Source organism: Lepisosteus platostomus, chromosome 3, assembly GCF_059453375.1.
Source record: "Lepisosteus platostomus isolate fLepPlt1 chromosome 3, fLepPlt1.hap1, whole genome shotgun sequence".
NCBI lineage: Eukaryota > Metazoa > Chordata > Actinopteri > Semionotiformes > Lepisosteidae > Lepisosteus > Lepisosteus platostomus.
The window spans coordinates 57,311,733-57,338,207 of record NC_142613.1 but is presented as its reverse complement, the minus strand read 5'-3'; the positions used below and the strand labels follow the sequence as shown (position 1 = coordinate 57,338,207).

Here is a 26,475-nt window from a genome sequence, read left to right as displayed (position 1 = left end):
CAGTTGTTGTTTTTTCACAACAGGCTGTGGTCACTCAGTTTTTAGCTGGTGCAGTGGTTGATGTTTCTTGCCAGTGCTTTGAAATATACAGCTTACATTCATATTGAAACCAAGCTGCATCTTTTATTTCTGTTTGCCACGTAAAGTGCAACTAAACTCCTGGTTTGATGAACAACACTGCATGTCACTCCCTCTGCGATGGTTTTAGGCAATGGGCTAACATGGATAAATAGACTCTTGTATTAAAAGTGGAGAGTACAAACTAGTTTTGGCCTAGAGATCTGGTCTGTAAACTGATAAGATAATAAACATCTTTAAGTAAAAGACTAATAAGAAAGAAAACCCCAGCCTCAGGATTAATGGTGAAGCTATTAGTAATTATTGTATTAGTGATTTATTTGACCTGTTAATGGTGATCTATCCAGCATCATCCATTTTCCATTAGCAGAACAAGCAGTTGCATTTAGACATGTCACATTAAAAAATTACACATTTAATGTTATTCTGTTGAAAAGCAAAGTCTGAGCAACTTCTCACTAATCAGGAGCACCACACTTGCAATGGTACTGAAAGAAAATGTACTTTTTTAATCTCAGACATATCCTGAGAATAACATCACCTTGCAATGCACCTCGACAGCCTTCTTTAATGAGATTGTAATTAGAAAAAATATTTTACAGATGTTCCATAATGTGAAGAAAACTCCAAATTTAATACAAAGGATAATGCTTTACAATATACACCAGGATGAGATTTTTACAGGAAATCCAACAGCTGTATCTTGTCGTGTTTTCTCTACATTGCTTGCCGGGTCTTTTCCAGGCTTTTCTGGATGTTGTCAATCACCTCTACAGCTGCCTGTGGGATTCGTGTTCCTGGACCAAAGATACTGCAAACCCCCTTTTCAAACAAGTAGTCATAATCCTGAAAAAAGAGCACATTTTTATGTCAGCTGAAATTATGGAAAACAATAAAATATACATACCACAACAGTCAGTTTCTTTAATGAGGGTAAACCAGCAAATTTAGCTTGGTTCCTGTGCTACTATAATATATATATATATTATTAATATAATATGAACAGTACTGTATGAAACATTTGACTGCTCAGTGACATACTGTACTGTAACATGACCCAGAAACAACTTGCAACATTAAAAGAACAAGGACTAAATTCATTTTGACTAAAACTATATTCCTGTGGTAACTAGTACTAAGCAAAGCATGTATTTAGAAAATATATTTAAAATGTAGTACAAAAATGTACTGGATTCATTGAGTACCATATGAAAAAAATAGTGACCTATGCCTAAAGAGAAAGATGTATGTGATTTCCTGCACTTAATTAAATAACTGTTCCTTCTTTTACTTTTTTAGAAGACATTATAAATTCTTACTGGGCAAAAGTATATTTACTATGTCCTCATCAAAAAAAAAAGGTCATTAGGTCAGTAGTACTTTTGCATAATTTGTACTATTTGTTATCTAATACTCTGTTCATACTGGGTAAATTTGAAATGGCTATATTTTAGTTTCAGGTTTCGATAGAAAATATTCACAATTCATTTGTAATTTGACAAAATGGGGCATTTTTGAAAGGGAGAGAATAATTTTGTATGCCATTGTATATGATCAAACTATAATATTAGAAATTATAAAAAACAAAATACATTTTTTCCAATTAAAAATGTGGCATAAAATTATATATTTTCTAAATCTGGAATACAACATCAATCTTAATATTGACATTTTGTAACTTCACATAAAATAAAAGAATATAAAATTGCTTGTTTACATATTTACATATGGCTTCCTTTAGGGTAAAAGAATTAGTGCTATTCTTTCACTTGAAATGGTCATTTCTTGGTTTTTCATGGATTTCAGGATATATAGTTAAAAGAACTAAAATTTAGTAAAATTTAAACCAAAGGACGATTCCTCATTTAGAATATTGTGTAAAATAAGCACAACACAAGGAGTTAAATCTGTCCAGAGAAAACCAACCAGATACATCTCCAAGGTCAAAGAATTGACCACAGAAATACTTATTTTCACAAGGGTTATAGGAATATGAAACAAGCTTCCCAGCTGATACCTGATTTCTTACAGGAAACTGCTAAATGAGATTCTCACATACAGTAATTTATTTACGAAAAACCAAATGAGCTTGATGGCCTCCTCCTGCTTGTAAATATTCTTATGTATTTATGATCAGTGATTTATGATTTTCCACTTAATCTGATTCTGCACCAGCACATTTTCAGCATATACTGTATTATATTATTTCTCAGAATGTGGTAATGGAAAAAATATTTTTATTTATAAATTTGCAGTTTATTAAAAAGCACTATAAATACAAAGACATGGATAATGACTGATTATCAAGACCCTAGATATATGTTCGGTTATTTTATCTGAAAATAAAAATATTTTCTAATATTTCCACGGTCTGCATATGTGAGGCAATGGAGTTTTCAATGTTGTCATGCAGTTGAGTTATGAACTACCTGGGTCAACTTAGTGCATAGTGCCCCTTTTAAAAATCCTGGTTCTTCTTAAGCTTGTAATTTATTTTTGCAAAAAAATAAATAAAAACAAATCGTCACACCCCCAAAAAGAAGGCACTATATCTCGGGAACAAAAGCAGCTGGGAAGTTACTTTCAACTGCACAAACGAATGAGGTGGGTTCCATTGTTTGTACTGTTTATAGGGGGGCCAACTTCACAGATCTGAGAAAATAAATATATAGCCAAGTACACATAAAGTAAATTAGTTATACACAAATAATGGAAAAAAATGTCTGATTTAGGGTCAAACAGGCCAGCATGTCAGCAGAAAACTGATTCCTTTGAAAGACACGAAAACACTAAGCTATAAAGTCATGTTAAAAATGGGCAAAAAGGTCGGGGCTGTTTACACCAGACAAAAGGAGAAATATATACACTGTCCAAATCAAACACTATGTTTTAGGTAGCAATTGGTAATGGACTTTTCTCTTGGTTCCTAAGGAACACTACACAGTACTTTGCTGTTCCATTCCCAGCTCACTTAAGGGAAAATCACAGCCATTAGCTTAGAAAATTGTTACATCCAGCTGGACATCAGAGAATTCAAATTGGAGCTAAGTGCATCTGTGACATGTCTTTATACTGAGACGCTGTGTTAGTATGCGAGCTTTGAGCTTGATCCACCTTAGCTTTTCTTCATAAAATCAACAGTGCTATGTTTTCAAGAAAATAATTTCCAAAGTATAAGGCCCATGACTCAAACTTTTAATGCACCACTTTGAATAGAATGGTCTTCTTTACCTCACATTCTTTAAAAAAAATCCTGAGATTGAAAGTGAACAACAAAGCAAGAGCCCAACACACTCCATACCTTTTTGTATGAACTGGTTAAAATGTTAGTTAAAAGTAAATACAAATTGCAATTTATCTTCAGTTTGAAGGTCTTATTTCATCATATTTCAATGATCATTTTTATCCTGGGGCTTAAAAGTATTTTTCATATCTCAGACAAATTATCTTAAAAACGTTTTTGATCTGAACTCCCAATTGTTAATGAAGGTAATCCAAATAAGAGACTCGCATAGAAATAATTCAATAATTCAATGGGTGGTACCACATCCTTTAATAGATAATGTTTCCTGTAGTTAGTGATCTGTCTCTCAGATCTTCATTGAGGAATTTGTGCGCTTATCCTTTCTTATAAAACCGCTTCAACTGCTGCAGATTTGTTGGCATGAACAGCCCGATTCAACTTTTCAACTTTTTCAACTTTTTTATCTCAACTTTGACTTAGCCATTCCAAAACCCTTTTTTTATCTTAAATCCAATTCTTCGGTAGATTAGCTGGAATGTTTAGGGTTGTTGTCATGCAGGGGGCCTGGGGATCCTTTGATGTGGTCTTCTGGACATTCTGTATGAGCTTTCTTGTTCCTCAGAGGGATAATTCTAAAGGACAGCCACATCTAAGGGTAGTCACCGTGAACTTACATTTTCTCCATTTGCAGACTGTCTAACATAAGACTAATGAATTCCAAAACATTTTGCTATGGTTTAATAACCCCCTACAGACTGATTTCATAGCAAATGTAACATTTAAAGAGCAACAGTATTGATTCCCAATCCCAAGCAGCATTGTACAGTGCTGGAAAATAAAAAATCTGATTATTTTCTTCTAGTTTTTAATGACTATTATTTTTTAAAACTGAATTTTCTTATGTTTTTTTTTTAATTTAATATTCCAATAGTTGTGGCATATACTAAATACTGTTCATAAAAGGTCAGTTACTATACAAAGCTTCAAGGGCATTTTTTATTATAAACTAGCATGTTGGAAGATTAGCTGACCAAATTATCTGATCAAATGGAAATATTTTGCTCCAAAACTGTCACCAAGAATGTAAAAATATGGTGGTTTATATTTCAAAAGATGGAGTCCTTGGTAAAGATGGTCAAGTAAGAACATAAGAAAGACTGCAAACTATTTAGACCAACTTGCTCATTTGCTAGGTTACTAATTTACGTCATTCAAACTTCTGTCCACTAATTGTTTACGTCTTAACGTAACTTTGCCTATTCCACACTCTATATTGTAGCTCTCTGTTGAACAAAGTACTTCATTCACCATCCTAAATTAATTCGAATTTTTACGTGGATCAGATCTCTTCTCAATTTCTTTTGCTCATCTGACATTTAAAACTTTTAAAAAGATGAGATTGTCAGCAGAGTCAAAACAGCTGCCTTTGTGACACACTGTGGGTCAAAACCTTAATAGAGCAGATCTCAAATAAACATAGTGGTAAAAAATAGCTTGCCCTTAAACTACACAGGTCAAGCAAGTGAGACACACAGATACAGATGTGTGCCAAGAGCACTGACAGCTTTACCATTCCCAAACCACACAACACTCAAGCCAGTCAAGCGCAAATATTTGACTGTTTCACCTACAAGGTGAGGAGATCATTTTACAAGACATACCACTTAGGGTGTTGGATGTTTGATGAATCATTATTGTTTTATAAAAGTAAAGCAAATAACTGAACAAACATAAGACCAGAGACACAAGAGGAGGTCATTCGGCCCATCAGACTCATTTGGTATCTCATCCAGCCACTTCTTGAAAGAATCCAAAGTTTCAAAGCTTCAACCACAAGGCAGTCTGTCTCTTTTAAAAACATTGGCGCCAGTAGCAGAGACGATGGACATTCCTAGATCTAACCATGCAGATCAGTATAATATCTCTGTAAGAACTTTTAAATCTGCAATTATTTTTTTTGTTACACCCAATCAGTTTAGCACCACCAGCTGTGTTTTTCACATCTCAGCCAGCACCTATGAAGGTAGAGTGAGCAAGTACAGGCAGAAGTCTCTTAACTGCTCACCTCTGAGCCACTTCTCTTTTAGCACATCACAGTTGGACTGACTAGAGGACAGGCATGTGCCTCATTGACAACACCACAACTCAGAAGTGGTTATTTCCCTGGTCAATGATGAGTTTCAAAGGTGCTCCAGTAACTTCATAGCAACTTTGTGACTGGTTAGTACAGATTCCTCATTTTCACATTCTGGAGGCTAAAGTGCTTTTATATTTTTTTAGACCTGTGCTGGTTCCAAAAATATCCTTTCTGTGCACAATTGAATAGTTACAGCCTGTGGAAATTTTTTGGCACAGCCAAAAGCCAAGGCAACTGCAGTTTGTTCCCCACAATCACAAGAACAGAAGTCTTAAAACTTTGACTATGAATAAGATGATCAGCAAACCAGAAATTACAAGAACAACAAGAAATATGCAGTTTCTCTATATACAGTGGAAATAAAAAGTCTACACACCCTTATTGAAATTGCAGGTTTTTGTGATGTAAAGCCAGAAATCAAGATAAATCATGTCAGACGTTTTTCCATCTTTAATGTGACCTTGCAACCAACAAAATTCAAGAGAAAAACTTACCCTGTGTTGTAGGTTTTTTAATTATAATTATTAGGAAAAATTATGTACTTTTTGTTTTTCTCTTAATTTTGTTGTTTGCACGGTCACCTTAAAGATGGAAAAATGTCTGACATGATTTATCTTGATTTCTGGCTTTACATCACAAAAACCTGCAATTTCAATAAGGGTGTGTAGACTTTTTATATCCACTATACAGTCTCAACCTTTAGCACCACACTATGTCCTATAATCCCTGTAAACAAAATTCCATTGGTACCTGCAACTCTGTCATATCATATAACTCTGCCTAGGGTATATAACAAGAGTCCAAAGACAATATATTAGTAGTATTAGCATATTGGTAATTCTGTCTTAATGTTTAAATAATGTGTTTCTCTATAGTTCCAATTGCACAAACAAAATACCTTTTAAGTGATGTTTTTTATAATCCTATTAGCATTTCTCACCCCTGAACGTTAGCCCTATTCATATTCTCACAATATGCTGTTTGTTTAATTAATTAGTTACATGAGAAAAGTCAACAGATATGTTAGCACCTTAACACTCTTAAATTTGACCATGTGTGACAGAAACCTTTTAAAAATCATTACTGGTTTCATTACTGTACCTTTGGGTACACCCAATGAAATAATGAAATACCCTCAATGAAATAGGAACAAAAACATCTTATAACAAAAACTTAAGGACTGTACGATGCATATTGCTAAAAAATAAATATGAAAGGCTGCACCTACTTACGTACCCTGAAAGCTAACAATTACACAGATGGAGAAATTTAAGAGCTGGAATCTGCTATGCTAAAAAATGTTTGCCCTTCACCACACACGTGAGTTAAGTCATGCCAAGAAATAACTGAGGGTCTTGTAAAAAGAGTTATTGATGCTCCTCAGTCCGGAAAGGGTTACAGAACCATTTCTAAGGATTTGGAGCTCTACCAATCCATTGTCAACGTTTCATCCATCCACTCACCAACCATTTCACCCAATACAGGGTCATGGAGTTCACAAATCTTCTCGGTACTGCAAATCTTTACTATCACAATGTGATATGAAAAAATACTATTATCCTTATTTAAAATGATGATGTTAAAAATCATTTGGGAGCTTGTCAAATGATATCTGATGGATGCAAGTCTGATACTACGTCTCATGATCTTCCTCTAACAGACAAACAAGTGCAAATAACAAAGCAGCTCTTTAAGACTAAGTGGAAGCTTGTACTTCACTGAATTAATTTCACCTAAAAACGACTTTTGCTTCTGGTTAGCAATTTTAAAATTACAAGGAAGGGTTTAAATAAAAAACAATCATTGTGTGAAAGAGTCCGACAGCATGAAGCCTCCACCCTCAGGCTTTGCTTATTATGTCATTAAAAATTCAGGTCTTTGACCACTCAAACTCACATATGCCCTGGGTCTAAAATATAACAAGGGTATATTCTAACCAGAGGTGACTAATTTTGTGCATATTAGAAACAGATGGTTGGTAAAGCTGTAGCTGAAGTTCTGAACATTAGTAAATTACTTACTACTTAACCCATTCACTGGGAATTATTTTGGAACCTTCTCATCCTATGATTTTGTTTCAGACTGAGGCTCAAATGATTGTCTTGCAAGTTTTCCATACCGGGGACTGTGCTACAGCCATAGTAATAACTTCTCACACACAACAGTGCTAAATCTTTCAGTTGCTTCAAATGATGAAAGGACAAAAAGAAACTAAATTATGGACAGTAAACCCAGTATCAAACCTTCCAATCGGCAAACAAGGAACCAAAATTAATATAGAAATTTGAAAGAAAGTACAAAATACCAAGAATACCCAGAAAACGTGATTCTTTGATAAATACCAAACTTCAAAGAGACAAATGCTATTATAATTCCTCAGATAATCATCTTCTCGGATAAAGATAATTCATCTTTGCCAAAAACAGCATTCACATTCTGACAGTTATAATCTTAATCTAAACAATGTGTTTTTGTCTGATGAAAATACTCACAGTAAGTAAAAAACGTAAGGTATCCAAAAAGAGTTGGGATAAGTTTTGTTCAAATAAAACAGCAAGACAATATCAGCAATACGATCTGAGCTGGAGAAACAGTTACCTGAGGAGGGATGACTCCTCCGCAGATGACGAGGATATCAGGGCGGTTCAGATTCTTCAGTTCTTTAATGAGCTCGGGCACCAGTGTTTTGTGACCTGCTGCCAGAGTGCTGACGCCAACACAGTGCACATCAGCATCCACAGCTTGCTGGGCTACCTCCTGGGGGGTCTGCAAAATATTCAGTTTTGTTTGAAGAGTGTATCCCTATAACCATATTTATTTTTATAACAAGCTACTACACCCTGTGTCAGAAATCTTGCTGCAGGTGTAGTGTAGCTTGTGGTAGGAGGCAAAGAAATCTATAACTCCCCTTCTTAAATGGCCGTTTTTCACTCCACAACTGAAAGATTGCCGCTTTCTGTGAAACAGCATAATCTAAATGGGCTTTCATATTGGCTTCACCATGTATTCGACCTCCTTAGATCTCAGAAGGACCTCCAAGGAAACCAGGCTGATGCTGTAAGTCGTGTGGGGGTGGACGTGCAGGTGACACTCTTCCCCCTAGAAGATAATTTTGAAACCAGTGCCCCAGTATGGTGATTGGGAACACTGTGCTGTAGGATGTGCTGTCTGTCGCGAGATTTTCTATCAAAAACTGCGATTACATACTATTTGTATTGATGGTTTCTTTTATTCACATACAAACACCCCACTGATTAATTAACAGAATTGTGAGTCTGTACAACAATTTCAAAATTATTTTTTTTAATCAACCTAAATGTCAGACAAATATAGTATGTAAGATTTTCCAACCAAAGCATGAGACCATGAGATTTGCCCCAACATGTGAGACGCGAGAGCTGTGCGATTACGTACCATTGCGGCTGCTGGCTGGGAAATGACCTTGTGGTGTTTTACTATAAAACAGTATTTCAATATGGATTCTTGTGTACATTTGTTGGTGTTCACGCATTTGTTTGGCCAGCCAGCCCATGTGGCCTGTATACAACTGCAGGAAACCCTGTACATACTATTGGATCTCTGCCTTTTTTTAAGAAACAGCAAAATTAGACTTGATTTGGATCTCATAGATAACAAAATGCTAACAATCTCTTGCAATAAAAATTACAGAATTGAATATTAAAGGGCTGACTTGATTTGTATCCACTGCTAGCCACAATTCAGGTGGAACGACATGTAAGGCAAGTAATGCTTCTACCTAGTTTGGGTAGCTGCCTTTTACTCTTGCATACAGTATAGGTGTGTTTAAAAGTTTAGTCTGGATTTGGAATTAATTTAAGCAAATGCACTGGATTTAATAAATTCATGATCTTGTGCAAGTGTGTGCTAACTTCAAATGTGCTGAGATATGAATAAATATCAGTAAACATTTATTTTACTGGTCAGAAGTTAGGGTTAGAGTGCAACATTGAAACATCGCCTCAAAAGCAGGTAGAGTGCCTTTACAAGGTCTACACATCCTTTCTCAAAGCAACATATTTTATGGCCTAACAGCCTGAAATCAAGACATATTAAATCAGAATTTATTTTACCAGGGTTTACCATAAAGTTCTATATCATTATAATATAAGATTTGGTCTGAGCAAAACAAAATATGAATGGTAAAACCAAATTTAGCTATTTTATATGGTCATTTGTAAAATGACCTTTCCAGCAGAAAGTTATTTTTGTGCATGACATATTTATATTACAAAAAAATACACTGTCAAATTGTGTACATTGCAGTGTTAAACTCTTTAGCTCTAAGAGTTCTTTATTTTGAAAAATCTACTTCATTAGTACACAGCTTTCATTAACAAAGTAACTAGGAAATGTTCCAGTAGTCCCAAAGTACTCAGTTTAAAGAACTCTGAAATGTAGGTGTCATTAGCTGTAATTGTTACAAATTTTAGTATTTGGGATTTTAACTATTTACTTACTTTTAATTTATCTTTCATTTCAATCTATGGTAATGATGCATAAATCATGTAATGAAACAGAGTATTTATTTTCTGTGTCTGACTAAGGACTTTTGTAAGAAAAATGAACATATAAAAGCATATACATGGGTTCCCAAGTGGCTCAATCAGTAAAGAAGCTAGTTCCCAATGCAGGGTCGGCTCTGTGACTGACAGGTTATGAGCTGGAGTCTTGGTTGTGTGACCAGCCAACTATGACTGGAAGTCCTGAAGTGACAGATCCCACTGGCACAGCCCCTCCAAGCTCTGTTCTCTACGCAGAACAGAGGCTCCTGTGGCCTCTGAGATATCTTCGGGCTTGCAGTGACATTACAAAGAAATGTGCCTCCCCTGTAATTAGTGTGAATTGCCAGCCCCAGTGGAGCCTGTAGCAGGTTTGGCGCTAGGCAGGACAGGCTAGACCATCACGGGGCTCACACATGCAAGAGCACAGGATCAATTTAGAGACGCCAGTAAGCCTAGCCAGCATGTCCATGAGGAGGATGAATCCTAACCCCTTACAGAAACACTGTGTGGAATCAGGGAGAAGTCCACCCAGAAGGTATCCAAGGCCAGAACTGAACTCAAGGGCTAAGAACCACGAGGCAGTAGCAATAAGCACCCTGCCTTCAAAAAAAATAATGTCTGAATCTCAATTTCAGATCGAAAAATTGAAAGTATATGGTGACTAGTATCACAATGTCATTAGTTGTCTTGTTTAATGAATGTATCCCAAGAGAAAAGATGTACAAAACTAATACATAATATTGAAAGTTCAATTACTTCCATGGACTACAGCATTGATACACAACCCAAGAGCAACAACAGGAACGCATTGAGAAGAAGCAGAAAGAAAAGAAACAAATCAACCCACCTGGAAAAGAGGTCCAATATCAACATCAAATCCCAAGTCAGCAAAGCCCGTGGCAATGACCTTGGCTCCTCGGTCATGGCCATCTTGACCCATTTTAGCAACTAATAAGCGTGGATTTCGTCCCTCCTGCTCTCTGAAGAACACAACTCTGCAAGCAAGAATGTATTTATATAAATGTATTTATATACTCGTTGTTGTACAATAATGTACAGATTTGCACAGAAAGATTTGTTTTTCATAACAAAGTTGAGCATGATAGCGCTTCTCAAAGATTTCCAAGACATTTCTTCATACGAAAGACATAAAATTATTATGTGATTTTAAAGTTACTTAGTAAGGCTGTTAAAACACTGCTCACAACTACGTATGTGAATGTTAAATGTATGTACTATGTTAAATACCAACTACAGACAATTATTTTGTAAATATTATGATACAACAGTTTTGTTTGTAGAGGAATTTAGTGTAACTTCATAACTTGCAGAAACTAATTGTTTAAACAATTGACCGGCCTTCACTATGCTCAAATCAAATGCTTTCACCATTTACATAAATTGATAACTTTAATAGATTTTGTTTTGAAACACAAAAACATGAAGAACAGAAAAAAAACATTAGAATACACAACTCTGATATTTTTTACTTTCTTTAGAGTTTAGCATAAAGAATTGTATTTTAATATTTAAAGTATAATTAAGGAGAATCAGAATAACTGCTCTCTTGAGACACAAAGGTTTCTTTGACTTTAAAAATTGTTACTCTAAATTGTTTTGGGCTTAATGCTTATGAAATAAGAAGAGTAATAAAAGTTAATTTACAAAAGCAGCAGTGAAAAATAGATCCACATTGGCATTCACATACAAAATAGGTTAAAATACAAATACAAATTAGTAAGATTTTAAAATATTTGTAAATATGGTTAGCTACAGTACCGAAAGAAAAAAAACCTTTCAAGAGTGTCCTCAAGTTTCCAGATTTAGGTTTAATTATACACTAGCCATGATGAAGTGATATTCAGAGAACTCTAGTCACAAGCTTAAACTGATTACCATGTAAGATCTGAAGGTACAAAAGGTCTTATAGATAAAAGTGTCTTTCTATTAAAATAATTAAAATTGAAACAGAACTGGAAAGTAAATAAATCCCTGCTGATGAGATGACTTTTCATTATTCTCTGTCATGTGGAACAGTTATGATATTTATCAGTCAGCTTTAAGAGAGAAGCATGAATCGAAAATATAGCTACAAAAATCTGGGCTCAAAGTGGACCTACATTCATTTTTTTATGTCAGAGATCACAAGAAGAAAATTCTGATAAATCACGTAATATTCATCAGCCTATAGGGGGTCTCTGCAAAGAGTTGCAAGAATGTTTTCTAATGCCTTTCTGAAATCAGAAAGTTCAATGGTCATGGGCAAGACTCTTTTACACCAGAGCAGCATATAATATATATTATATGCTCTGGTATAAAAATGTTTATATTTGTGTTATGATGGTAACTATGACCCACTTAATATAGAGCTATAAGCCAATTTTGCATTTGACAGCAAATAAAGATCAAGGTCTCACTAAGTTGCCAAATCATGTGACCGGTCAGCTTCAGCTGTGAATCTTAAGTACCACAGGCATCTTTCCCTCTGTAATGATTTTATTGTAAATGTATGTCAGAACATATGCAAATATATGGATATGAAGAACGTCTGGAACTTGATTGGCTTGATTACATATACCATGGAATTTCTTTCCAATCAACCAAGCAGTTGAAGCCGATTTACTTTTTCCCACAAATCCAATATGGCAGCCAACCATGTGGTTAATCCACCTGTCCTTAGCAACCCTAAACACAGCCTAAAATCTAAATCTCAGACATGTGTTAGCAGCCCACTTCCTGAAATATAAATATCCCATCACATATTGTAATTGGCTTCACATAAGCAGCTTTTTAAAGTCCCCAAAATTGCAAGAAAAACAATATGTCTAAACCACCAGTGTTATTTGGCTAAGAATTTTGTTAAGAAATAGTACAGGGATATGGATAATAAATTTAAAATAAATAATGAGAATAAAAATATCTGAACAGCAATAATAATAGATAATAGTAATCTAGAAACCTAATTTTTGGTTTGTGAAATGTTGAATCACTAATTCTTATGTTCTACAGCTGTGTTCACCTCTGTTGTCCCTCTTAACAAATGCCATCTGAACTCAGCTAGGCAAATACAAATGGTCTCTTTAGGATTTGTAACTGACCTTTTTTTGAACAAGGCTACAGACTTGCACATTTCTGAAACCTCTTAGACAAGGATTTGCCTCACAGAAGGTTGCTAAATGACACATGTTATCTGTTCTAAAAACATTGATGGACTGAAGGCCCAATAGGATTTTCAAGTTAGCATGAGCTTTCTTCAGAAATTCAGGAGGCCAAAGCCCTTGAATTACACATTAGTAATGAACACTGCGTTTTTAAACTGAAACACTATTGAAAGGAAACACCATAAAGTTTTAATTATCATTAATTATCACAGATCCTTGCATCACAACCTTACTTCAGATGCCAAGAATATGTGTTATATAGTATTTCTATTTCTAAAATTTGTGCTTGTAAAAGCCGAGTCCTGAGGCCTCATGAGCCTTATAAAAACTTTCACAAATAATATGCTTTGTAAAAATATGCCAGTGGGAATGTTCAAAGACAAGACAAAGCCATTAAGACTTCCAAGCCCTTTCACATCTTAAAAACCACACAGAGGAGTATTTAACATGCGTTTTAACACTGCTGAAGTCAAGACTAACTCTCTAACCCCCACTGTGTATTTAGCATGCTCTGTGTGACGGACAGCTGAGCCTCTGGAATCTGGACATGTTTCTGACAGCTTCTTTTTGTAAATAAGTCTTACCTGTTGTGAGCTTCCACAATCTCCTGGTTCTCTCCAAACTCATTCCTGTACGCTCCACTCACCATTCGGGTGCTGGCCTTGTGCTCTCCAAACACTCTCTTCATTGCATCTGTAATTTCTCCTACTGAGCATCTGCAAAGAACAAAAAACTATATACTTCTATTTTATGTACTTTGCCCATATAATGGAATAATTGCTTGTGCTGCATTCAACATTTTGTTTCTTGAGTCTGCTCTTTTTCGGAGTATTAAACACAACACCTCAAAATGTTTTACCCTATCAAAACCTAAAATATATTAGGGAAAAACTAGAATCACTCTGTTCAATTTAGTAATTAGAAAATGGCTAAACCCCTCTTTAATCACAATCATTTCAAATAATCTGAATCAATCTCTATGTAGACTAAGAAAGTCAGTACTTTGAGGTTGCTGCTATAATTATGCAATTATTAGAAAACCTTTTATGATAAACGCTAAAGCATAATTGATTGGAAGTTGGGTTTTATATAGGTCCATCTCTCTGTGTCCATGTGTCAGATTTTAATTCGCTGGTGTAGGGGTTGCATAGAAGCACATTAAAGTGCATGTTCCTGTAATGCTCTGCATTCATGCATTTTCAAAGTGCTTCTACAATATGAGCACAACCCAAGTCAGTCTCTGCTATTACCATAAATGGTGGTTTGGAGACGCCTTAGGACCCACATATATTTAGAATTAACATTTTGGTCTTACATACAGATTTCCATATACTGTACCTGTATGAGACAACAGTATACCTTACACATCTTAAATGTAGATAACACTCCTTCTGTTTTTATCCTTCCTTAAACATAGCCGTAACATGAATACATGTGTAGGTGTAAGGGAATATTTAACACATCTGTCAGTGAGTCAATCATATCAATCGTAACACCTAAGCACCTCATCCAGAAAAGTTTTTTTTCCCCGAGTTGGCAACAAATAAATATTTGCGGATTGCTGTCACTTACCATAGGAGATTAAATTTTTAGCAGAAAATATGAGAAAGAATGTATATTAATGTGTTCATTTTTTCAGCAATATCTGTTATGATTTGAGTTAAATACATTTACTGTTCCACACATTAATCTATCCCTGTATCTCTATAGCTGCTCACACTATAACTGCAATCTTCTGATTGCTATGAACGTATTCTGTCTCTACAGCAATGTTTTAAGCGCACCTCAGCCAGACTCATCTCAACGTGTTCTGTTCATTCAAACCACGATCAGTCACAGCAGTGTGCATGGCCTTACAACTGCGATCACACATGCTTATCCGAATTTCAGTCACGTCATCTTCAGTTTTAATGACTGAACATGTACAATGACTTTACAGGTGACAAACAGGTAGAAAAGCTGGATCCACAGTCCTAACCAGGTCACTATAAATGCTTGCTTAACAAAATACATTTTATAAATAGTATCTAGAATGTAAAAAACTCACTATAAGACAGCAAGTGAAAATGCTCACAACTGAGCTTACAGCTCCTTGATTTCTTTTTATTACTGCATAGCGGGTGTTTTCCTTTGTGCATTTCACAAATGTGATTTTTCTAAAACTGAAAGGTGAAGCATAAACCAAATAAATTACAGAAATTAGAATGGGTTATAGATTGATGTCTAACAGGAAATAAAAGATTAAATAATCTATTGCATATTTGTTCATAATCCCTTGTCTTCCATCCAGATTTACAGTGTGAAGAATATTTAATGTATTAATCATTAATGAATAAAGTGAGAGAGACAGGCTCCTTCAATTACTGTGGTCATTTTAGAGAGCTCATACAATAATGGCTCAATGTGCTGCAAATTGTTGAGTAAAACAAATGTTCCAGGCAACTATCGTGATTTTTGCTAATTAAGAATTTTACCACAGTCTACCTAACCTACTCTCTGAAATGTCAGTTTCAGTTTAGGATTCAAATTAATCTGGTCCTTAGTTCAGTCTCTAACCTCAGAACAAATTTTGAATAACGCTTCACTTCACAGACACCTTGGAAACCCAGTATCTCAGAGATGTGTTGTAAATCTCTCTCAGACCATAGTGTATTCTTGTTTGTGCCTCAAGTAATAACATCCCATGACAAGTAGGTGTCAAAATCATATGAAAGGCTTTTTAAAAAAATCTGCTTGAAGGAGCTCTTTCTACACATTGATGTAGTAAGAGCACCACCACTATGACTATTTATATGTGTGAAAACTCTGAATCTTGACACAAGTGTATCAAAAGATCCTGTGAACTGTAAAATTCAGAGAACCAGTACGTTGATTTTTTTTTTACACACTATGGCTTAACACAGCAATTTGATTTTAAAGGTGTCTTGAAGTCTTTCAGCGTGCAAGCAATGGTATTTGTATAAGTACAAACAGAATCCTAATTTATAATGATTTTGTCCACAAAAATAAGATATTATACTCAACATTAAAAGAAACACCACTGATTCACATTTGTCATTGGAAGGGTTGATCAAAAGCAGATCGACTATGAACATTTGAAGTCAGTAGTGTGCGTGGTCACCACTAAGCAGTACAAGCTATGCATCTTTGCACCAGTTGCAGGTGCTGTCTTGTGGAATTCCGTCACATCCTACTGGTAGAATATAGACAAGCATAAGCCTGTTCACTGTCCATAAGCCATACATCAGCCAACCTCATTCCAAAATTCCTCAATGAGTCTTCAGTCTGGCAAGAGAATGAGGTGTACGATGCATGATACATGAGGAAGGTGAGTGCAGGAAGGGCAGCCAGCATAGACCTAGAATGTGATCAATGTAATGCTGTACAATCAGGCTGCCATCAATCATTACAAGTGGAGCTCTGTAATAAATGTCTGACCATCTGTCCTGTTCTGGTCAGGACCTCTTTCCTGACCATCACACTTGGAGCTCCCATTTCAATTGATGGGTCAGTGTGTTGTACACAACAATTAGCTTGTCATTCTGCACATTTGTGCTCCAGTGCTGGAGTCACTCTGAGGTGGCTGACTCTGAAGTCCTGACTCCAACATACAGATACAGTCACCTAGAATCCGCATTAAACCTCGCATTAGGGAAAAGCACACTGCAGTCTGGTTCGGTGCGCCACTGATAATCACATTTCTTGAAAATATAACATATTTTATACTTAGCCTAGATGCCGTTTTAAACTGTATCATGGCTATGCAGTATTTTTTTTTTCTGAATGAATGGAGCCTGATTGGACCTCGGTTTTTTAATGTACCAGGTATCATGGAATGTCTCAGAAAACAATTAATTTCATGGAGTTACTATAGACTAATCAAAACAGCTTGAACTAAGTTTATAGAAACAGCTATAGAAAACTGTTCTACATAGTTAACACTTTTAATGCACATAAAACGGGTGTTTTTTCTTCCTCACTTTCTCTTACAACTAGGACACACAAGTGTTTTCTTCCAGGGATTCATTTCCTTGAGTTTCTGTCTGTCTGTCTCTCTATAGTCATGATTCAGACACCTACTGCAAAGTGCTGTGAGATGCTACTTTTAAAGGCACTATATAAAATAGTTTATTTTTAAATTCTCTTCGTTGTTTTTAATAATAATGTTTCTTTATTAGCCCTATACAATTTCTTGCATTAGGAATTCGTCTTTTCGCATACCCCAGCTTTTTCTCCATGGAGACACAGACAGGGAGAGAAGCTTGGGGTCAGAACGCAGGGTCAGCCATTGTACGGCGCCCCTGGAGCAGTTAAGGTTAAGGGCCTTGCTCAGGGGCCCAACGGAGTAGGATTCCTCTGCCGGCCACGGGATTTGAACTGGCAACCTTCCAGTCACAGGTGCAGATCCTTAGCCACAGAGCCACTGCTCCGCCAATTGTTTTTTAATAATAATGTAATAAATTTTATATAATAATAAATTATATATAAATAAATTTATATTATAATAATTTTTTTAATTGACACATCTAAAAAGTATTCTAACATGCTAGTTTTTTTTATGAAAAGCAACTGCTTCCTAATATCTCCTTTTTTAAGGCTAAAACAGCAACTGTTGCAGTTACATTCATATAAACAAGAAATGTGAATAAAGGGGGGGAAATACATTTTCTAAAATAATTTTTAATTTTTAAATATTTTTAAAGAGTCTATTTAAAACAAACCAGGTAGTGTCTCCTTCACAGCATGCAGTTTTTAATTTGGTGTTGGAACAAACTACATGTCCCGACATACCACACATGAAGTAATATACACAGATATTCATACTGTACATGAACTACAGCCTCGCTCTTGCAGACTGCCTTCATCTAGATACCATTATTACAATGCAACTTACTGGACTCAAAAAAGTCACTATTCAAAATTTTTTATTTTAGTCTTGCCTCTTTTTTTCATGGTTATTTGCTTTTTAAATGTAATTAAAGCCACTACATATATTTTTTTTAATTAAAAACTAAAATAAAATTATCTGTGTTCAAGTAACTATTTATATACAATTACTAATAATTCTGCATACTGTATATAATAACCTGTCAAAGTGCACTGCTCCAGCACCAGGCCTTGCCACTGAAATAGTTGCTCAGTTGCAGACAAAATGGTTTCAAGCAATTAATTTGTATAATTTGTATAAAAAAATTGAACAATTTGGTTGTGCATGCACCTGGAAGCAGCCTTTGAGCTTCACTTACCTTGCTCTGGCCGCCTCCACAGCAAGAGCCAGCAGGTTCCCCTCTCTGGTCCTGGCACACTCCTCAATGGCAGCCAGACACTTCTCAGCATCTTCTTGGTTCCTGCTTGATTTTACCTACAGATGACAGGCAAGGCAACACAGGTTGGTTTCACGTTTCCACAGTTTTAGATAATGACCACAGATACACTTCATTATACAGCAGACCCCCTCACTGCACGAGTCGTATCAGTGATAACACATGACCTAACCCATGCAGAGTTCTAAATTGGCCTCAACGTAGAGAGAGATAAACTTCTCTCTGCTCCCAGACAATTTGACATGATGGTGCTCAACCAATTATGCACTAACACTTGGCGATTCCCACCCACAGTCTGCTAACAACATAGCCCAATGTTGTAAAAAGTCTGAACTATTTTACTTAGTAAATGCCCTTCTTGGTTAAACCACTGGAGCCCACTACCCGAAGCAACAGAAACAAATATCCAAGAACACAAGTGAAAATAAAAAAGGTGTGTATTTTAGCTCTGCTAAAAACCTGCATGCTCTCCTTCACACAAAGGGTTATACAGGTTTTAAAATGTATTTATTGTTCCTATACATTGTAAAGAAATTGGTTTGGACTTGTTTATACATAATTTAGCAAAACTGACACAGTTGATTAATTCCAAGAAAGCATCTTTGAATGTATCTATTTAATAATGGTCAATAAGTCACCACAGTTCAAACAACCAAATGGCGACTTCCTTTTTTTAACATTAAACATTTATAAATTTGTATTTTTTTTAAGTAATGGACTTTCGTATTAATTATTTTTCATTTGTTTCTAAGTACTGTAAGTTAAGGCACATTAAGTAGAGGTGAAAGCCTTCAATGTGCTTAAGTGGGTATGATGAAGACCCTCTGCTTAGTTAAAAAAAAAGGTTTCTCTTTATTATTTCTCTGTTTTGCTGACCCTTGATGTCTTTTGATGTGTCTAGTTTAAATGAAAGTGAAGTGACCTTTCAGCGAAAGCAAAGTGGATGTGCTTCACCCCACAACTTGAAGCACAGGGGTCTGGAGGTCAGGAACGTTCATATAATGAAATGCTTAGCCATGGGACCAATTGCTTTGTGACCTATTCAGAAGTGATTACAGAGAAGCCTGTCATTAAAGCACCTGAGGACGGAAAAATAATAAAATTGTAAATTGTGTACTTTCTGTGTCGGAAGTACCCTAGCCTTCCACAATACTACTTCATATGCATCATCAACCATATTCCAAGAATGATAATGAAATCCTTATAGACAAGTGGATTTTTTTTATGCTCTGAAAACCACGTTTACCTCTGTCCATTATTATTCTTTAATGAGAAAACAAGTATTACATTAAGGCTTTAAACATTTTAAAGAAATGAAACAAAACAGATAAAAGCCATGAAAATTAAGCATTTTGAAAATCTGGCATTCTCCAAGTGACTAGGGTTTAATAAAATTATGTATCTTCCCAAGAACGAAAACTTCCCAAAACAAAACTGATACAACAGTTGATATGGAAAAGGGTTCATATGAAACGATTTGTTAGAGCTAAAGCACCACTTTAGCATGTATTACACTATCTCATCAGATCTCAAAAGCTAAGCAAGGCCTGGTCAAAACAGGGGTGGGACACCTCTAAGGAAAACCAGGTATATTATGTTGGTAGACCAGCAGGAGGCACTCTTTGCTGTACACCAGAAATTCCAAAACCAATGACCCTGTATGGTGACTGGGGACACTTTACTACATGCCCTTCTCATAAGACTGGTTATTATAAACTGTTTATTATAATCTGGTTATTAATTTAATTGCAGAGGTAAATTTCTATTTTTTTCACCTGTTCTGCACTGAACTGTTGCTGCTGAAGCATAATGGCTGCCACTCAGGTGGGGTTTCAATAGGTGGATGTGGTGGGTTCTCCCACTAAGTTCATATATACAAAGAAAAATTCACTTTTTTCCAGTAGTAATTAAATAAGGAGAGCAATAAAGGCAGATTTGGATACTCAATGTGAAAAGGCCCAGTTTCTTGCAGATATAGTTAAAGGCCTACAGAAGTGATGTCACCCCCCTCTGAAATCTAGACAGTGTAAAACTCTGCTTTATCAGAAGATCGAGTCCTGGGGCACAGTGGAAATCACTCTGGCAGGAGAGGGCTGCTAATTGATTCTGGACCCACAAGTGACCATGATCAAATCGTGACAGTGGGAGATCAGAAATCTGGGTCATGTAGAACTCCCCAGATGTGGAGAACCTGGACTATTGGTTTGTTGGAATTATTTGCTATCTAGTCGCAGCTGGTGCGCCGCGTGCTCCAAGCCCACGAGCAACCAGGATTGAATCCCAGCAGGGACAGGGAGAGCTGCACTCATCACATCGGCATCCAATATCTAAAACACCTGGAAGAGGCTCAATAGCTAAAGTGATTTTCACTCTCGCTGCTTTTCAGTGAGAAATTAACTTCTGCTTGTGCTATGTGGAAATCCTTGCTTTCAATATATTCAGTGTTTCACATTCAGTACCTCATTTACTCAGCTGTTTCCATGTTTTTGTCCACCATCTGTAATTAATTTGCAATGTTTCTCCTCCTAAGGCTATGGAAGAGTTAACTATGAGCCTGGTGAATTAGCTAATTGAAGACATAGGGCTACATGACTCATTTTTCTGAAAATGAATATTACTCAGAAATGATGGATCTACTGGCAGTGGTGAGCTGTCAGGGGCCTTAAGGATCTCTCTGTTGTCTCACTCACTGCAGTGCTAAAAACCTGAAATATTCACTCTTCCTTAGGCCTTTCACAAAACAAGCAAGCACCTCTTACATGCCTTGGTTAGGTCTGGCATGTATCATCTCTAGGTCATTCAATTTAAGCATCTAGTTAAAACACCCAAAACCCAGCTGGTTACATGAAGCTTCTAAATTGTTAATCAGCACATCATAGGCTGAAAGAGGGACTGGTTGTAAATTTCAGCCTGTCTTGACATCTTGACAGCCAGATGCATCTGGCTTGTCAACAGAGAAGGATTTTCCTGGGATTAAAGAACTGTCTTTTACTTACTAAAAGGGCTCAACCTTTTCAATCCTGAACACAAAACACTACAAATGCGCCTGTAATCATTGTACCTGTGTAAATTTTCAAAATCCTTAAAAAAGGAGTTTTGGAAAGAAATACCAAAAAATACTTTTTCTCTAATTTGTCAACCTGGAATGAGCTGTGAGTCACAGGACAAATACTACCCGTCTTCTAGCTGGGTAGAAATCATGAGCGGTGACGTAGACTTGCAAGAAAAGTGTTACAAAGGGAAGGAAACAGAGAGGATGTGGACCAGATATAGCTGGGTTCCCAAGGGCTCTTCCCCATTCCTAAAGTTTGTGACTGTAGCCCTAATCCCAGGGAGTATTCTAACATCCTTGATCCCTACTCCTATCCCCTCCCATAAGTGCTGCAGGTGTTACAGAGTATCAGACACTGTTTTAAGAAGCTTACTTTCTTCAGTTTTTCAATCTGCTTGTTGCGCACTGCGGTGTTGTCAATTGCCAGCACATCTACCGTCTCTTCCTTCTCCAGACGATAGCGGTTTACTCCCACAATGACTTCAGACCCTGCAGGCAAAGAGAGTGGCAGATTGATAGATCGGTTAAAACAGTTAAAAAAGGGAAAACAGATAAGACGGTTTATGTTGGAGCAAGCCCAAACAAAAATAATTCTAAACAGGGTTTGGCCTCTCTGTATAGAAACAGATGTTAAAGAAAGGTGTGGTTGTGCCTCTTAAAGTTTAAATCTGCTACCTGTTCACTGACCTTTACATAAATTTGACAATCATACCTACTGTACTCTGCCTTCATTTTTACATGAGAGAAGTTCAAATAAAATTAGCAGCAGACCAAAGGCAACATATACAGTATGTTGCAACCTTTGATTCACACCCTGTTTTGTGACCCCAAACGACTTGAAAGTATTAACCACTTCTTGGTCATTAACATTTGAAAAATGGTTAATGTAAAGTTAAAGAAGAAGGCAGTTTAAGTCAAATTTAATAGAAGAAATTCATAACCCTCAAGAAGGGTCTTTTCAAAGGTGGTATGAAAGGTCAACCAGGGTAAAATAACGTTTAAAGGTTATTTTCTTTATCATGGTCAATCCTATAAAAAAATATAATTCCTTCGTTTTCATATACCTTCAGACTTTGGCAAAATGTTGCACCTGGGATCACGGCTTACATCCTCAAGAAACTCGTCTACTTCAGTGGTACGAAGCACGTGAACCACAGATCAACATGCCTCGCAAACAGGGGCTCTGAAGACTAACTCAAAAGTGACTGGCATTTCAGAAAACAGTTCAAAATCTTTAACCCAGGAAAAAAACAGTAATGGCAGAGCCATGCTGTAAACATAAGCTGCAAATCTATAGAGAAAGTGCTAAAGATCGCAGTATGTAAGGTAAAAAGGTCTGTGAGCAGGGTGAAGCAATTATGGCGTTTAAACAAATGCATTTGCACATTTAAACTGGTCGACAAGGAACACAAATTTGACATAGAACATAAAATAAAATCTGGAAAGCAAGACAAAGAAATACATTAGGCCAAGATGTGGTTGCAAGATATTTAAATGCACCTTTTAAAAGCTGTTCTTACAGCAGCTTGAAATCGGAAGCAGTCTACGGCTTTAAGGAGGTGGAGGGCTGGTTTCACAGGTGTATTTTTAAAAAAGTTCACAGAAGAGTCAGCATACCAGCATTTTTTTTACAGGATTTAAGGTGGTACTGCAATCCTTACCAAGAGCAAATGGGTGGGTGGGACTGGATGAATGAACTTAACCAGGCTTTAGTGTGAAGGTAAAAGCGCAAAAACTGTCTGTCAGTAAAGGAAATGAAACCTTTTCTGGGGCTTTAACCAGAAACAGAGTAACTGTGCACCAATTACTGTGAAAACTGCAGATGCATGACCAGTGGATTATATTACCCACTTAAAGGCGGATTCGGTATCTTATTTGATTTGGTATCTGCTCAGGCTGGACTGTCTTCATTAAACTTGTGTGGTCAGATGTGTAATTGCGTTATACTTACGATAAAGATAACAAAATCAGGAAAAACAAATTACTCAAGGTCATCACACTGCTCTACCTCTGTCTATTTAAAAACCGCATGGAGTAGTACTTAGGGCTCATGACTCACATCTGGAAAGTTGTGGATTAAAATCCTGGGTGGAAAAATGCAGTGTTACCCTTGAGAAAGGTATTTCTCCCAGCTCTACAGACAGGTACAAATTAAGTCATTTTGGATAAAAGCATCAGACAAATAACATATTAAAAATATAAGTAATAGGTTTATTCCATGCTGAAAAAAAGAAGAAAGAGAACACAACATTTCGGCCGTGGAGACTTCTTCAGGTGTGTCACCAGGTGTCTCTCACACCTGAAGAAGTCTCCACAGCCGAAACGTTGTGTTCTCTTTCTTCTTTTTTTCAGCATGGAATAAACCTATTACTTGTTCCTTTGCAGCCTACGCATGCTGACGCAGCTACCCACCTTAACTATTAAAAATATAGTTAGGCAATACTGCACTCTAGTGTCAACACAAATGAACAGGTCTTTTGAATTTTCAGGCGTCAGTGAGTTTGAAGAATTGTCAGTGAGAGGTGCACTGCTCTTCTGACAACCTGTACGTAAGGGATTTGTAGCAGAAGAAATAAAGGAAGTGTCATTCTGATAGGGAAATAATGTGAGAAGGGAGATAAGATTTTCTTTACAAAAAATAGAAATATGACTGTTACAATACTCCCTAATAATACACCTTAATACTTAAATATAATATAACCTAACACTGCTTTCTGAAAGTACTGTAGAGTTCACTGAAATATGGACCATGGATTCAGATCACAAAGAAACTGCCTTTGAGTGATAAACAAAGGAAGGAAAAACATTTCAAAAGACTTTCAATGACTGAAACAATGTGATGTTTACCCCGCAAAGTACACTTTGAAACAGTTACACAGTATCAAGTGTTACAATCATGTGATACAAATTGCTGCCAAATGCCTATTGACAGTGTAAACACAGGTAAGCAAAAAGTAGAATAAAGGGGCCATTATTTCCTGATTTTATTACCATCAAAAGCTTTTGCTGTAAACCTCATAACCAGGACAAGCTTACTAGCAAAATTTAAGAACAAATGACTTGTTCATTGCTCTTCCTGCTTATTACAAAGAATCAAGCCAGTCCTACACATTTGTACTAAATTGTTGTTTCGTTGCTTCAGTCATAAATAGGATCGATCTTCACACTGTGCAGCTACAATACGACACTTCAATACTTCCTTCTTTGTAATAAAAAACAGTAAAGGAGTACCTTAAAAAGGTACAAGGAGTATGTCACAAATATATTTCAAAAGACTCTGCCAAAATAGTTAATTCCATTCTTAATCAGGTAGAGCTCTGCAAGAAGGCTCAGCAAATCCTGCTTTTGCCATCCTGCAAAATAGTGCAAAGGAAACACTAGTGTTTTCTAATCTTACATGAGGGCTGGGAGCCTGTTACACTGTAAGATATTTTATGTAAAGATAACATCTTGCGATATGGAAAAAAACTAGGAATTCATGCCTAACTCATTGTAACACCAGAGAAGAACCAGTCTTATTTTCTCTAATATCCCAAAGTTCTGCACAGAAAAGTTCAAAGAAGATTCAGTCAAAAGAAAAAAAAAAACAGATCAACACAGGTTGACAACAACAGGATCAGTGCAGGCGGCTCAGAACTCCGTAGTCCTGTGCCTGATTTTGGACTGGGTCACCTTCTGTCCAGATGACCCAGCTGGGCATGTTCTCCCCATGTTCATTTGTGTTTGTCCCAGGTACTGCTATTCTTTGGTTTCCCCACACTTTACAAAGACACTGTAGAAAGGAGATCTGCTGTCTCCAAATTGTCTATGTGTGTTTGGGCTCCCCCTGGTGTTCCATCCAGGGTATAGTCCCAATTCCTGCCCTGTGCTTCTGGGACAGGCTAGGGATTGTTGCAAACCTTAGAGGGAACAACTTCGAACTAATGCTGGGCCATAACATTACAGACTTGTGACTGAAATAACAGTTTATGGACTTAATATTTTTTTTTCTTGATGTTCGGCATTCCCTGAATCGGAGCCCTGGTGTGGAGACTGTGGTGTGGTACCTGAGTCAATCCGGGCCTGTCTGCGTGCAGCACACTCCTCAATGCGCAGTTTGGGGATGCCTTCAGCTACAGCACGGGCCATGCCTCCCATCTCTTCAATCTCCTGTATGAACTGTGAGGAAGGTACATAAAGAAAGGCATTTATGAACACTGGAATCCTGCGAGCATTGTTCTTACTTCAGCTCATATTTTGTTTTGTTTTTTAAACAAAGTCTACCAAGTTCCATTTTTTCTCATCTATCATTTCCCTCTGGCATTCTTGTCTTCTTTTCATCTTGTGGTAGCTCAATGACTTAAGGCCATCTCACCTTGCACATTACGCAATTTCTGAAACCCCCATTACTTGAAATACTTGAATCTTGCAAACATCAAGTCGAAGGTTTGTAGTCTGTGACTGGTGATAAGGTCAGAGTTTTAATCTAACCAAAGCCAGAGGTTCTTATAGTACATCATAAGTGAACAATACAGGTCTTAAACAAGATTGTTTGCTTCTGTTTTTTTAAACTAAAATATTGAATGCAGATGTATTCACAGGTTTTACTGCAGTATATCAAAGCTGAGAGCAAAGATTCTTCACCAAGACCCGGAATATGAAAGTTCTGATGCAAAGCCTACCTTGAGAGCAGCCATGTAGACGTCATTGGTGAGAGACTCCATCATATGGGAGCCCCCCCACGGATCTGCCACTTTAGGGATGCCAGACTCTTCCTGGATTATAATCTGCGTATTGCGGGCAATGCGGGCACTTTTCACTGTCGGCAGACCCAGAGCCTCATCAAATGAGTTGGTGTGGAGTGACTGGGTACCGCCAAACACTGCCGCCATAGCCTCAATTACAGTGCGGATGATATTGTTATAAGGATCCTGAAATGAAATTTAACACACATGTGTTTATGTACAGGCTACACAC

The 26,475-nt window shown here is 36.6% G+C and overlaps 1 protein-coding gene across 1 annotated transcript in view; it reads right to left on the bottom strand.

The window, feature by feature from the left end:
• Positions 1 to 378: 378 nt before the first annotated feature.
• The window catches only part of mmut (methylmalonyl CoA mutase), a 30,405-nt gene continuing 4,308 nt past the window's right edge, over positions 379 to 26,475 (bottom strand). Inside the window, exons 6-13 of the mRNA XM_088626159.1 lie at positions 26,181 to 26,429; positions 25,566 to 25,677; positions 21,893 to 22,008; positions 18,390 to 18,505; positions 13,728 to 13,859; positions 10,830 to 10,977; positions 8,058 to 8,225; positions 379 to 924 (exon numbers count right to left, since the gene is read on the bottom strand). Of these exons, the coding sequence (XP_088482285.1) occupies positions 796 to 924; positions 8,058 to 8,225; positions 10,830 to 10,977; positions 13,728 to 13,859; positions 18,390 to 18,505; positions 21,893 to 22,008; positions 25,566 to 25,677; positions 26,181 to 26,429 (1,170 nt within the window). The 3' untranslated portion in view covers positions 379 to 795. The remainder of the gene's footprint in view (positions 925 to 8,057; positions 8,226 to 10,829; positions 10,978 to 13,727; positions 13,860 to 18,389; positions 18,506 to 21,892; positions 22,009 to 25,565; positions 25,678 to 26,180; positions 26,430 to 26,475) is intronic.